A 16,352-nucleotide genomic window follows, 5' to 3' on the forward strand; every position below is an offset into this window, starting at 1 on the left:
CACACAGAGACCCTTAGACTCACCACACAGAGACCCATAGACTCATCACACAGAGACTTATAGACTCATTACACAGAGACCCACAGACTCACCACACAGAGACCCATAGACTCACCACACAGAGACCCACAGACTCACCACACAGAGACCCATAGACTCATCACACAGAGACCCATAGACTCACCACACAGAGACCCATAGACTCATCACCACACAGAGACCCATAGACTCACCACACAGAGACCCATAGACTCATCACACAGAGACCAATAGACTCACCACACAGAGACCCATAGACTCATTACACAGAGACCCACAGACTCACCACACAGAGACCCATAGACTCACCACACAGAGACCCATAGACTCACCACACAGAGACCCATAGACTCACCACACAGAGACCCATAGACTCACCACACAGAGACCCATAGACTCATCACACAGAGACCCATAGACTCACCACACAGAGACCCATAGACTCACCACACAGAGACCCATAGACTCATTACACAGAGACCCACAGACTCACCACACAGAGACCCATAGACTCACCACACAGAGACCCACAGACTCACCACACAGAGACCCCATAGACTCACCACACAGAGACCCATAGACTCATTACACAGAGACCCACAGACTCACCACACAGAGACCCATAGACTCACCACACAGAGACCCACAGACTCACCACACAGAGACCCATAGACTCATCACACAGAGACCCATAGACTCACCACACAGAGACCCATAGACTCACCACACAGAGACCCATAGACTCACCACACAGAGACCCATAGACTCACCACACAGAGACCCATAGACTCACCACACAGAGACCCACAGACTCACCACACAGAGACCCACAGACTCACCACACAGAGACCCATAGACTCACCACACAGAGACCCACAGACTCACCACACAGAGACCCATAGACTCACCACACAGAGACCCACAGACTCATCATCACACAGTGACCAATAGACTCACCACAGACACAGGTACAAGGATCGATATAATTTATTGATTATTTATTCATCTCCACCCCCCAATCTCTATCCCCTCTACGCGTCACAGGTGGAGCTGTCGATCTCGAGGGGGGGGGCGAGGGGGGGCGAAGGGCGGGGTTACTACTCGGGCTCGGCAGGAGGAAGCACAGCTCACGTGACACGCGCACAGAGACACGTGACACACGCACAGACACACGTGACACACGCACAGAGACACGTGACACACGCACAGACACACGTGACACACGCACAGGCACACGTGACACACACGCACAGACACACGTGACACACGCACAGACACACGTGACACACGCACAGGCACACGTGACACACGCGCACAGCTACACGTGACACACGCACAGCTACACGTGACACACGCACAGACACACGTGACACACGCACAGCTACACGTGACACGCGCACAGACACACGTGACACGCGCACAGACACACGTGACACGCGCACAGACACACGTGACACACGCACAGATACACGTGACACACGCACAGATACACGTGACACACGCACTGAGACACGTGACACTCGCACAGCTACGCACGTGACACACGCACAGACACACGTGACACACGCACAGACACACGTGACACTCGCACAGCTACGCACGTGACACACGCACAGACACACGTGACACACGCACAGACACACGTGACACACGCACTGAGACACGTGACACACGCACAGACACACGTGACACACGCACAGACACACGTGACACACGCACAGCTACACGTGACACACGCACAGAGACACGTGACACACGTGCGTGGGTGAGTCTGCTAGTCAGTAACTAAGTAACCTCGCTAGTTAACCAGTCAGGGACTAAGTCACCTCGCTAGTTAACCAGTCAGTGGCTAAGTCACCTCGCTAGATAACCAGTCAGTCACTAAGTCACCTCGCTAGTTAATCAGTCAGTGACTAAGTCACCTCGCTAGTTAACCAGTCAGTCACTAAGTCACCTCGCTAGTTAACCAGTCAGTGGCTAAGTCACCTCGCTAGTTAACCAGTCAGTCACTAAGTCACCTCGCTAGTTAATCAGTCAGTGAATAAGTCACCTCGCTAGTTAACCAGTCAGTCACTAAGTCACCTCGCTAGTTAACCAGTCAGTCACTCATTCACCTCGCTAGTTAATCAGTCAGTAACTAAGTCACCTCGCTAGTTAACTAGTAAGTAACTAAGTCACCTCGCTAGTTAACTAGTCAGTAACTAAGTCACCTCGCTAGTTAATCAGTCAGTGGCTAAGTCACCTCGCTAGTTAACCAGTCAGTAACTAAGTCACCTCGCTAGTTAACCAGTCAGTCACTAAGTCACCTCGCTAGTTAATCAGTCAGTGGCTAAGTCACCTCGCTAGTTAACCAGTCAGTAACTAAGTCACCTCGCTAGTTAATCAGTCAGTCACTAAGTCACCTCGCTAGTTAACCAGTCAGTCACTAAGTCACCTCGCTAGTTAACCAGTCAGTCACTAAGTCACCTCGCTAGTTAAACAGTCAGTCACTAAGTCACCTCGCCAGTTAATCAGTCAGTGACTAAGTCAGTGGCTAGTTAGCCAGTCAGTGGCTAAGTCAGCGGCTATTTAACATAGTAAGTGACTAAGACAGTGACTAGTTGACGTAGTAAGTGACTACGACAGTGACTAGTTGACTAAGTCAGTGACTAGTTGACGTAGTAAGTGACTAAGACAGTGACTAGTTGACGTAGTAAGTGACTAGTTGACGTAGTAAGTGACTAAGACAGTGACTAGGTGACATAGTAAGTGACTAAGACAGTGACTAGTTGACGTAGTAAGTGACTAGTTGACGTAGTAAGTGACTAAGACAGTGACTAGTTGACATAGTAAGTGACTAAGACAGTGACTAGTTGACGTAGTAAGTGACTAAGACAGTGACTAGTTGACGTAGTAAGTGACTAAGACAGTGACTAGTTGACGTAGTAAGTGACTAGTTGACGTAGTAAGTGACTAGTTGACGCAGTAAGTGACTAAGACAGTGACTAGTTGACGTAGTAAGTGACTAGTTGAAGTAGTAAGTGACTAGTTGACATAGTAAGTGACTAAGACAGTGACTAGTTGACGTAGTAAGTGACTAGTTGACGTAGTAAGTGACTAAGACAGTGACTAGTTGACGTAGTAAGTGACTAGTTGACGTAGTAAGTGACTAAGTCAGTGACTAGTTGACGTAGTAAGTGACGATTTGACGTAATAAGTGACTAAGACAGTGACTAGTTGACGTAGTAAGTGACTAGTTGAAGTAGTAAGTGACTAGTTGACGTAGTAAGTGACTAAGACAGTGACTAGTTGACGTAGTAAGTGACTAGTTGACGTAGTAAGTGACTAAGACAGTGACTAGTTGACGTAGTAAGTGACTACGACAGTGACTAGTTGACGTAGTAAGTGACTAGTTGACGTAGTAAGTGACTAAGACAGTGACTAGTTGACGTAGTAAGTGACTAGTTGACGTAATAAGTGACTAGTTAACGTAGTAAGTGACTAAGACAGTGACGTAGTAAGTGACTAAGACAGTGACTAGTTGACGTAGTAAGTGACTAAGACACTGACTAGTTGACGTAGTAAGTGACTAGTTGACGTAGTAAGTGACTAGTTGACATAGTAAGTGACTAAGACAGTGACTAGTTGACGTAGTAAGTGACTAGTTGACGTAGTAAGTGACTAAGACAGTGACTAGTTGACGTAGTAAGTGACTAGTCGACGTAGTAAGTGACTAAGACAGTGACTAGTTGACGTAGTAAGTGACTAAGACAGTGACTAGTTGACGTAGTAAGTGACTAGTTGACGTAGTAAGTGACTAGTTGACGTAGTAAGTGACTCAGACAGTGACTAGTTGACGTAGTAAGTGACTAGTTGACGTAGTGAGTGACTCAGACAGTGACTAGTTGACGTAGTAAGTGAATAGTTGACGTAGTAAGTGACTAAGACAGTGACTAGTTGATGTATTAAGTGACTAGTTGACGTAGTAAGTGACTAAGACAGTGACTAGTTGACGTAGTAAGTGACTAGTTGACGTAGTAAGTGACTAAGACAGTGACTAGTTGACGTAGTAAGTGACTAGTTGATGTAGTAAGTGACTGAGACAGTGACTAGTTGACGTAGTAAGTGACTAAGACAGTGACTAGTTGACGTAGTAAGTGACTAGTTGACGTAGTAAGTGACTAAGACAGTGACTAGTTGACGTAGTAAGTGACTAGTTGACGTAGTAAGTGACTGAGACAGTGACTAGTTGACGTAGTAAGTGACTAGTTGACGTAGTAAGTGACTAAGACAGTGACTAGTTGACGTAGTAAGTGACTAGTTGACGTAGTAAGTGACTAAGACAGTGACTAGTTGACGTAGTAAGTGACTAGTTGACGTAGTAAGTGACTGAGACAGTGACTAGTTGACGTAGTAAGTGACTGAGACAGTGACTAGTTAACGTAGTGAGTGACTCAGACAGTGACTAGTTGACGTAGTAAGTGACTAGTTGACATAGTAAGTGACTAAGACAGTGACTAGTTGACGTAGTAAGTGACTAAGATAGTGACTAGTTGACGTAGTAAGTGACTAGTTGACGTAGTAAGTGACTAAGACAGTGACTAGTTGACGTAGTAAGTGACTAGTTGACATAGTAAGTGACTAAGACAGTGACTAGTTGACGTAGTAAGTGACTAGTTGACGTAGTAAGTGACTAAGACAGTGACTAGTTGACGTAGTAAGTGACTAAGACAGTGACTAGTTGACGTAGTAAGTGACTAGTTGACGTAGTAAGTGACTAAGACAGTGACTAGTTGACGTAGTAAGTGACTAGTTGACGTAGTAAGTGACTAGTTGACGTAGTAAGTGACTAAGACAGTGACTAGTTGACGTAGTAAGTGACTAGTTGATGTAGTAAGTGACTGAGACAGTGACTAGTTGACGTAGTAAGTGACTAAGACAGTGACTAGTTGACGTAGTAAGTGACTAGTTGACGTAGTAAGTGACTAAGACAGGGACTAGTTGACGTAGTAAGTGACTAGTTGACGTAGTAAGTGACTGAGACAGTGACTAGTTGACGTAGTAAGTGACTAGTTGACGTAGTAAGTGACTAAGACAGTGACTAGTTGACGTAGTAAGTGACTAGTTGACGTAGTAAGTGACTAAGACAGTGACTAGTTGACGTAGTAAGTGACTAGTTGACGTAGTAAGTGACTGAGACAGTGACTAGTTGACGTAGTAAGTGACTGAGACAGTGACTAGTTAACGTAGTGAGTGACTCAGACAGTGACTAGTTGACGTAGTAAGTGACTAGTTGACATAGTAAGTGACTAAGACAGTGACTAGTTGACGTAGTAAGTGACTAAGATAGTGACTAGTTGACGTAGTAAGTGACTAGTTGACGTAGTAAGTGACTAAGACAGTGACTAGTTGACGTAGTAAGTGACTAGTTGACATAGTAAGTGACTAAGACAGTGACTAGTTGACGTAGTAAGTGACTAGTTGACGTAGTAAGTGACTAAGACAGTGACTAGTTGACGTAGTAAGTGACTAAGACAGTGACTAGTTGACGTAGTAAGTGACTAGTTGACGTAGTAAGTGACTAAGACAGTGACTAGTTGACGTAGTAAGTGACTAGTTGACGTAGTAAGTGACTGAGACAGTGACTAGTTGACGTAGTAAGTGACTGAGACAGTGACTAGTTAACGTAGTGAGTGACTCAGACAGTGACTAGTTGACGTAGTAAGTGACTAGTTGACGTAGTAAGTGACTAAGACAGTGACTAGTTGACGTAGTAAGTGACTAAGACAGTGACTAGTTGACGTAGTAAGTGACTAGTTGACGTAGTAAGTGACTAAGACAGTGACTAGTTGACGTAGTAAGTGACTAGTTGACGTAGTAAGTGACTGAGACAGTGACTAGTTGACGTAGTAAGTGACTGAGACAGTGACTAGTTGACGTAGTAAGTGACTAGTTGACGTAGTAAGTGACTAAGACAGTGACTAGTTGACGTAGTAAGTGACTAGTTGACATAGTAAGTGACTAAGACAGTGACTAGTTGACGTAGTAAGTGACTAAGACAGTGACTAGTTGACGTAGTAAGTGACTAGCTGACGTAGTAAGTGACTAAGACAGTGACTAGTTGACGTAGTAAGTGACTAGTTGACGTACTAAGTGACTGAGACAGTGACTAGTTGACGTAGTAAGTGACTGAGACAGTGACTAGTTAACGTAGTGAGTGACTCAGACAGTGACTAGTTGACGTAGTAAGTGACTAGTTGACGTAGTAAGTGACTAGTTGACGTAGTAAGTGACTAGTTGACTTAGTAAGTGACTAAGACAGTGACTAGTTGACGTAGTAAGTGACTAGTTGACGTAGTAAGTGACTCAGACAGTGACTAGTTGACGTAGTAAGTGACTAGTTGACTTAGTAAGTGACTAGTTGACGTAGTAAGTGACTAAGACAGTGACTAGTTGACGTAGTAAGTGACTAGTTGACGTAGTAAGTGACTAGTTGACGTAGTAAGTGACTAGTTGACTTAGTAAGTGACTAAGACAGTGACTAGTTGACGTAGTAAGTGACTAGTTGACGTAGTGAGTGACTCAGACAGTGACTAGTTGACGTAGTAAGTGACTAGTTGACGTAGTAAGTGACTGAGACAGTGACTAGTTGACGTAGTAAGTGACTAGTTTACGTAGTAAGTGACTAGTTGACGTAGTAAGTGACTAAGACAGTGACTAGTTGACGTAGTAAGTGACTAGTTGACGTAGTAAGTGACTAAGACAGTGACTAGTTGACGTAGTAAGTGACTAGTTGACGTAGTAAGTGACTAAGACAGTGACTAGTTGACGTAGTAAGTGACTAGCTGACGTAGTAAGTGACTAAGACAGTGACTAGTTGACGTAGTAAGTGACTAGTTGACGTACTAAGTGACTGAGACAGTGACTAGTTGACGTAGTAAGTGACTGGGACAGTGACTAGTTAACGTAGTGAGTGACTCAGACAGTGACTAGTTGACGTAGTAAGTGACTAGTTGACGTAGTAAGTGACTAGTTGACGTAGTAAGTGACTAGTTGACTTAGTAAGTGACTAAGACAGTGACTAGTTGACGTAGTAAGTGACTAGTTGACGTAGTAAGTGACTCAGACAGTGACTAGTTGACGTAGTAAGTGACTAGTTGACTTAGTAAGTGACTAGTTGACGTAGTAAGTGACTAAGACAGTGACTAGTTGACGTAGTAAGTGACTAGTTGACGTAGTAAGTGACTAGTTGACGTAGTAAGTGACTAGTTGACTTAGTAAGTGACTAAGACAGTGACTAGTTGACGTAGTAAGTGACTAGTTGACGTAGTGAGTGACTCAGACAGTGACTAGTTGACGTAGTAAGTGACTAGTTGACGTAGTAAGTGACTGAGACAGTGACTAGTTGACGTAGTAAGTGACTAGTTGACGTAGTAAGTGACTAGTTGACGTAGTAAGTGACTAAGACAGTGACTAGTTGACGTAGTAAGTGACTAGTTGACGTAGTAAGTGACTAATACAGTGACTAGTTGACGTAGTAAGTGACTAGTTGACGTAGTAAGTGACTGAGACAGTGACTAGTTGACGTAGTAAGTGACTAGTTGACGTAGTGAGTGACTAAGACAGTGACTAGTTGACGTAGTAAGTGACTAGTTGACGTAGTAAGTGTCTAGTTGACGTAGTAAGTGACTCAGACAGTGACTAGTTGACGTAGTAAGTGACTAGTTGACGTAGTGAGTGACTCAGACAGTGACTAGTTGACGTAGTAAGCCCAGTAGACAATGTTGAACAGCACAAAGGCGGACGGGAAGGCGATGCGGGATCCCCGGTCGATGTTGTTCACGTCCGCAATCAGCGGCGACCGCGGCCGCTTCGGCGGCAGCGGCGGTCCGCCCACGCCGCCGCTGGGGTTGGGGGGTCGCCCGGAACGTCGGCGGGGCCAAGCCGGGCGGTGCCGCCGGAAGAAGGAGCCGTGGTCGGCGTTGGACGGCGGCGGCGGCGATGGCGGCGATGGCGGTGAGTTGTTGGCGGAGTCGGCTGAGTTGGTGGAGTCGGGTTCGCGGTGCGGGCCGTGGGGGGCCGGGCGCTTCCGATTGGGGGGCAGAGAGAGGGGGGGCTCCTTCGTGGGGAGCGCGGGGGGGGGGGGGTAGGGGGGGGGTGAGGGGCACAGGGGGAGGGGCTCACGTTGAGGTCTCTAGAGACGCGGCACGGACACACAACACTCAGCTCTCTACTCACTCACTATCACTCTCTACTCACTCTCTACTCACTCTCTACTCACTCACTATCACTCTCTACTCGCTCACTATCACTCTCTACTCACTCACTACTCACTCTCTACTCACTCTCTACTCACTCACTCTCTACTCACTCACTACCCACTCTCTACTCACTCACTCTCTACTCACTCACTACTCGCTCTCTACTCACTCACTATCACTCTCTACTCACTCTCTACTCACTCACTACTCACTCTCTACTCACTCTCTACTCACTCACTATCACTCTCTACTCACTCACTATCACTCTCTACTCACTCTCTACTCACTCACTACTCACTCTCTACTCACTCTATACTCACTCTCTACTCACTCTCTACCCACTCACTCTCTACTCACTCTCTACTCACTCTCTACTCACTCTCTACCCACTCACTCTCTACTCACTCTCTACTCACTCACTACTCACTCTCAACTCACTCACTACTCACTCTCTACTCACTCACTACTCACTCTCTACTCACTCTATACTCACTCTCTACTCACTCTCTACCCACTCACTCTCTACTCACTCTCTACTCACTCTCTACTCACTCTCTACCCACTCACTCTCTACTCACTCTCTACTCACTCACTACTCACTCTCTACTCACTCACTACTCACTCTCTACTCACTCACTACTCACTCTCTACTCACTCTATACTCACTCTCTACCCACTCACTCTCTACTAACTCACTATCACTCTCTACTCACTCTCTACTCACTCTCTACTCACTCACTCTCTACTCACTCTCTACTCACTCTCTACTCACTCACTCTCTACTCACTCACTACTCACTCTCTACTCACTCTCTACTCACTCTCTACTCACTCTCTACTCACTCACTACTCACTCTCTACTCACTCTCTACTCACTCACTACTCACTCTCTACTCACTCTCTACTCACTCTCTACTCACTCATTACTCACTCTCTACTCACTCTCTACTCACTCTCTACTCACTCATTACTCACTCTCTACTCACTCACTACTCACTCTCTACTCACTCACTAATCACTCTCTACTCACTCTCTACTCACTCTCTACTCACTCACTCTCTACTCACTCTCTACTCACTCTCTACTCACTCTCTACTCACCCACTACTCACTCTCTACTCACTCACTACTCACTCACTACTCACTCTCTACTCACTCTCTACTCACTCTCTACTCACTCACTCTCTACTCACTCTCTACTCACTCTCTACTCACCCACTACTCACTCTCTACTCACTCACTACTCACTCACTACTCACTCACTACTCACTCACTACTCACTCTCTACTCACTCACTACTCACTCTCTACTCACTCACTACTCACTCTCTACTCACTCACTACTCACTCTCTACTCACTCACTACTCACTCACTCTCTACTCACTCTCTACTCACTCTCTACTCACTCAATACTCACTCTCTACTCACTCACTACCCACTCTCTACTCACTCTCTACCCACTCTCTACTCACTACTCACTCTCTACTCACTCTCTACTCACTCTCTACTCACTCACCACCAACTCTCTACTCACTCTCTACCCACTCTCTACTCACTACTCACTCTCTACTCACTCACTACTCACTCTCTACTCACTCTCTACCCACTCACTACTCACTCTCTACTCACTCACTACCCACTCACTACCCACTCTCTACTCACTCTCTACTCACTCTCTACTCACTCACTACTCACTCTCTACTCACTCACTACTCACTCACTACTCACTCTCTACTCACTCTCTACTCACTCACTACTCACTCTCTACTCACTCACTACTCACTCTCTACTCACTCACTACTCGCTCACTCTCACTCTCTACTCACTCTCTACTCACTCTCTACTCACTCTCTACTCACTCACTACTCACTCACTCTCTACTCACTCTCTACTCACTCACTACTCACTCTCTACTCACCCACTCTCTACTCACTCTCTACTCACTCACTCACTACTCACTCACTACTCACTCTCCACTCACTCTCTACTCACTCACTACTCACTCTCTACTCACTCTCTACTCACTCTCTACTCACTCACTCTCTACTCACTCTCTACTCACTCACTACTCACTCACTCTCTACTCACTCTCTACTCACTCACTACTCACTCTCTACTCACTCTCTACTCTCTACTCACTCTCTACTCACTCTCTACTCACTCTCTGCTCACTCTCTACTCACTCACTACTCACTCTCTACTCACTCTCTACTCACTCACTACTCACTCACTACTCACTCTTTACTCACTCACTACTCACTCACTCTCTACTCACTACTCACTCTCTACTCACTCTCTACTCTCTACTCACTCACTACTCACTCTCTACTCACTCACTACTCACTCACTACTCACTCTCTACTCACTCACTACTCACTCACTACTCACTCACTACTCAGCTCTCTACTCACTCTCTACTCACTCTCTACTCACTCACTACTCACTCTCTACTCACTCTCTACTCACTCACTACTCACTCACTACTCACTCTCTACTCACTCTCTACTCACTCACTACTCACTCACCACTCACTCTCTACTCACTCTCTACTCACTCTCTACTCACTCACTACTCTCTACTCACTCTCTACTCACTCTCTACTCACTCACCACTCACTCACCACTCATTCTCTACTCACTCTCTACTCACTCACTACTCACTCTCTACTCACTCTCTACTCTCTACTCACTCTCTACTCACTCACTACTCACTCTCTACTCACTCTCTACTCACTCACTACTCACTCTCTACCCACTCTCTACTCGCTCTCTACTCACTCTCTACTCTCTACTCACTCTCTACTCACTCACTACTCACTCTCTACTCACTCACTACTCACTCTCTACTCACTCTCTACTCTCTACTCACTCTCTACTCTTTACTCACTCACTACTCACTCTCTACTCACTCTCTACTCTCTACTCACTCTCTACTCACTCTCTACCCACTCTCTACTCACTCTCTACTCTCTACTCACTCTCTACTCACTCTCTACTCACTCTCTACTCACTCTCCCTCCCCTCCCTCCCCTCCCTGCCCTCCCTCCCTCCCCATCCTCCCCATCCCCTCGCTCACCTGGAAAGTCACCCCCAGGCTCCCCCCACCACCACCTCCACCACCTCCACCACCACCTCCACCACCTCCACCACCACCACCTCCACCACCTCCAGTCGATCCCAAATGCCCCTCCTTGGAAGCAGCCCCAAGTCCCCTGGACATTGGGACCCCAAAAGTGGCGTCGGTGGTGGCGGTGGTGGTGGCAGTCGACGGTGGTGGTGGTGGTGGCGGTGGTGGTGGTGGTGGACACAGGGAGGAGGAAGTCTCGTTGCTCACGTAGAAGGAGGTGAGGGCTACGTCGCCACGTGCATCCATCTGCGAGGCACGGGTGAGGCACGGGTGAGGCACGGGTGAGGCACGGGTGAGGCACGGGAGAGGCACGGGTGAGGCACGGGTGAGGCACGGGAGAGGCACGGGAGAGGCACGGGTGAGGCACGGGCGAGGCACGGGTGAGGCACGGGCGAGGCACGGGTGAGACATGGGCGAGGCACGGGTGAGGCACGGGTGAGGCACGGGAGAGGCACGGGCGAGGCACGGGAGAGGCACGGGAGAGGCACGGGCGAGGCACGGGTGAGGCACGGGAGAGGCACGGGCGAGGCACGGGTGAGGCACGGGAGAGGCACGGGTGAGGCACGGGAGAGGCACGGGTGAGGCACGGGTGAGGCACGGGTGAGGCACGGGTCAGGCACGGGAGAGGCACGGGAGAGGCACGGGTGAGGCACGGGAGAGGCACGGGCGAGGCACGGGAGAGGCACGGGAGAGGCACGGGCGAGGCACGGGTGTGGCACGGGAGAGGCACGGGCGAGGCACGGGAGAGGCACGGGTGAGGCACGGGAGAGGCACGGGTGAGGCACGGGTGAGGCACGGGTGAGGCACGGGTCAGGCACGGGAGAGGCACGGGAGAGGCACGGGTGAGGCACGGGTGAGGGATGGGCGAGGCACGGGAGAGGCACGGGAGAGGCACGGGTGAGGCACGGGAGAGGCACGGGTGAGGCACGGGAGAGGCACGGGTGAGGGATGGGCGAGGCACGGGTCAGGCACGGGAGAGGCACGGGAGAGGCACGGGAGAGGCACGGGTGAGGCACGGGAGAGGCACGGGTGAGGCACGGGAGAGGCACGGGTGAGGCACGGGCGAGGCACGGGAGAGGCACGGGTGAGGCACGGGAGAGGCACGGGCGAGGCACGGGAGAGGCACGGGTGAGGCACGGGTGAGGCGGCCTTCGGTCCGCTCGGCCAGAAATCGCAGGGCACTCCGGACACGCAGACACCCAGCCAGCCAGCCAGCCACACAGCCAGCCAGCCACACAGCCAGCCAGCCTGCCACACAGCCACACAGCCAGCCAGCCAGCCACACAGCCACACAGCCAGCCAGCGACACAGCCAGCCAGCGACACAGCCAGCCAGCGACACAGCCAGCCAGCCTCACAGCCAGCCAGCCACCCACCTACCCACCCACCCACACAGCCACCCACCCACCCAGCCACCCACCCAGCCACCCACCCACCCAGCCACCCACCCAGCCACACAGCCACACAGCCACCCACCCAGCCACCCACCCACCCACACAGCCACCCAGCCACCCACCCAGCCAGCCAGCCAGGCGCGGTTGTTGTTGTGTATAACAACAACAACCGCCATTCGCCAGTAAGTGGCGGTGACGTCACCACGGTGCTTGTGCCAGGCTATGTGCACGTTGAGGCTACGTGAAGTGTCGAACGCCCGCTGGCAGGAGGTCACGGGGCAGACCCAGGTGCCACGGGTCGACTGACTGAGATGACTGGCTGATGCACCACCTGTGCCCCCTACTGTGCCAACCTGCTATGCTTTAGCCACCCGGCGCTCCGCTCGTTGTTCTGAGCGTCGCTCCTCCGCCCTCCGTTGTTGTTGGAGGGCGACTGCCTCCAACTGCCCAGTAGCGTCCTTCACGAGCCTCCTCCACAGAGGCCGATCTCAGCTCCACGTCCTTCTGTACCACATCACTCCATCTCTTCTCTAGCCCGTGCCGCGCCCGTTTAGCCCCCTTGATCCGGCCAAACAAAAGCTGCTTAGGCATGCGGTGGCTGGGCATGCGGGCTACATGACCCAGTCAATGCAGCCTTGCTTGCCGGAGGAGCTCATCGATGGGACTTTTTCCAGATCCTTCAAGGATTTGTGAGCTCCTCACACAATCCAGCCTGGTTAAACCCAGGATGGATCGTAGGCAGGCCAGTCTAAATGTTTCTAACTGGCGAAGCTGTTCTATTAGGGGGGTTCACGTTTCGCAAGCGTAGAGAAGGGAGGGAATGACCGTGGCCGAGAAGACCTGAAGCTTCGTGCGGAGCGACAGATCAGGTAGCTTCCACACAGCGTTACGCAACCGATGAAAAGATATTGCCGCTCGACTGATTCGGAGTGAGACCTCTGCTGTCAAACCGGAGCCGGTCATAAGCACACTTCCCAGGTATGGGAAACTCTCCACTCTCTCCACAACTGCCCCATCACCAATTGGGAGTTGAGGGGGTGGAGTGTCCGATGGTTCAAAATACCCAGGCAGGTGCTTAGTTTTGATGGGGCTGATGGTAAGTCCCCACCTCTTAGTGGCAAGCTCCAGGTTCAGCAGCAGCGTCTCCAACTCCTCCTCTGAGTGAGCAGCAATTACCAGTTCATTGGCATACATAACGTGGTTGAGCAATAGGGAGCCATCCCTTGACCGCACCCGGGCATCGATCAGCCTCCCATTGTATCTGTGTAGTGGGTTCGAATTAGGTGCACACACGACTCCTTGGGAGGCAACGCTGATTTATTAGAACGGTAAGTAATATAACACTGCACATAAGGTGGTGACCACCGACCTACTCTAGCTAACACACACAACTTCTCAAATACTCTAGCGTGACCCAGCCAGGTGGCTACTGCCAGGTCCGCTGACTGGAGGCTTGACTCCTCTTGGCGTCTTCACGATGCATCTTCGTTCTTGATACGGGCAGCCTCGAACCTCGTGAGGAGGCTGCTTATATGGGCCTCGGCGTGCCCGGGCCCCACCCCGGCCACGCCTCCCTTCGAGAACCCTCTCGAAGCCCCCCTGCTGTCCACGTGCCCTCCGAGGTGCCCCCTAGGCCCCCAGCCCCCACTGGGGTCCAGTCACGTGTCCAGCCGGGGTCACAGAGAGTGCCACGGCCTCGCACCACCCTCGTGGCCTCCCGGAGCCCAGAACCGGCCCTGACGTCATTCCCGCCTCCAGCCGGGATGACGTCATGCGTGTGTGTAGACCCGCGTGGTCATGACGCTCCCCCGCATAGTGACGTCACGCTTGTGCGTGTGTACACAGTAGTGATTCTACAATCACTACATCTGTACCATATGGAGATTCCCCCGGTACAGCTATTGAAGGCTTCATGAGCTACGTGGTCGAAATAGATGTTAAATAATGTGGAAGCCAGAGGACATCCCTGTCGCACCCCAAGGTGTACAGGGAATGGCTCTGACTCCCGGCCACGTAGTTTTACCCGGGCCCGCTCACGATCATGAAGTTCCTTAATGATCGTGAGCAGAGGGTCAGGTACTCCAAAAGCACGAAGAACAACCCAGAGCCCAGGCCTACTGATGGTATCATAGGCCTTGACCAGGTCAATGAAGCAGAGATGTAGGACTTGTTGGGATTCCCTACACCTATGCTGTAGCAGACGGACAGAAAATATGGCATCTGTGGAGGACCGCCCTTTCCTGAAACCGCATTGGGGCTCCGCAAGCCTCTCCTCAGCGTGCCTGGCAAGGCGATGTTGAATAATCCTTGCCAGGACCTTTCCCGGCACACTGACGAGTGAGATGCCCCTGTAGTTGTTACAGTCTGTGTGGTCCCCCTTCTAAAAGAGGGGGACCACCAGGGCATCCTTCCAATCCTACGGAACTCGTCCAGTGGTCCAGGCTGTTGTTATGATGTCATATAGGGCAGTCTGTGCACAAACGCCACCCTCCTTCAGCATTTCGCTTGGGAGATCATCTGTGCCCGGTGCTTTTCCTGGTCTCAGACTCTGGATCGCCCTCAGTACTTCCTCAACAGATGGCACCTCAACCAGTCACTCACAGGGGGTGACTTCTTCCAATATTTGAGGCACCACAGCCTCAGCAGGGTCATCCCCACTTTGTCCCATGTTGTTTTCCAGGCTGAGGGATTTTGACTCCCCCAGGACCTCACAGAAATCTTTAGAAAATCTGCAAACCTGTTCCGGGGGGTCGGAGATTGGATCACTGTTCTTTCCCCTAATGATGATAATAGGTATGGTGCTGCAGGTTACTTTTTTATGGAATTAAAGAGCGATTTATGATCACGGGCCATTGAGGCAGACTCCATCTCCTCAGCAACCCGTGACCACCACCCATCCTTGCAGCGCCTCACGGCTCTCCGAACCTCCGAGCGAAGGCTGCGGTAATCCTCCTCATTCTCTGACGTGGGATTCTGTAGACGATGACAGTGGGCCTGTCGCTTTTTCTCAGCCAGCTTGAACACCTCCTCTGTCAGCCAGGGTCTCTGGGGAGGTCTGGACTGCGTACCCAAAGCAGCCATTGCAGCTGCATAAGCCACAGTCCTAAACTTTGCCCATTTCCCCTCGATATCAGGAGGAGTGGGGGATGATGCCAACCCCAGCCACAAGCGATGATGAAATTCTCGCTGGCAACTTTCATCAGCTAGCTGTGACCAGGCCACTTTGCATTTGAATGGGTTGCTGGATGGACATGGGCCCGCATCCGCTGTTCCGTCACTATATAGTCCGGCAGATGTTCTTGCTTGGACCCGGCATGCATCCATGATGCTGTGTGGATGTGCCGATGCCGGAACAGCGTGTTGGTAATTGCAAGCCCATGGGCTGCACAAAAATCTAGCAGCCTCCTACCGTTGTTATTGAGCTGATCCGGCCCATGCCCTCCAATCACTCCAGACCAGGTACCAGCATCATGACCAACTCGGGCATTGAAGTCACCCAACAAGATGACTCTATCCCGAGGGGTCACTTTAGCCAGCACCTGTGACGGGAGGCCAT

General features: G+C 50.5%; 1 protein-coding gene across 1 annotated transcript in view; it reads right to left on the reverse strand.

The window, feature by feature from the left end:
- Positions 1-315: 315 nt before the first annotated feature.
- Positions 316-16,352, reverse strand: part of LOC116958332 (gamma-aminobutyric acid receptor subunit beta-3-like) — a 98,149-nt gene continuing 82,112 nt past the window's right edge. The window contains exon 8 of the mRNA XM_076058542.1: positions 316-8,137. Within this exon, the coding sequence (XP_075914657.1) occupies positions 7,772-8,137 (366 nt within the window). The 3' untranslated portion in view covers positions 316-7,771. The remainder of the gene's footprint in view (positions 8,138-16,352) is intronic.

The sequence above is a fragment of the Petromyzon marinus genome (assembly GCF_048934315.1).
Source record: "Petromyzon marinus isolate PM22_M1 ecotype Great Lakes invasive population chromosome 76 unlocalized genomic scaffold, UKy_Petmar_22M1.pri1.0 chr76_unloc.2, whole genome shotgun sequence".
NCBI lineage: Eukaryota > Metazoa > Chordata > Hyperoartia > Petromyzontiformes > Petromyzontidae > Petromyzon > Petromyzon marinus.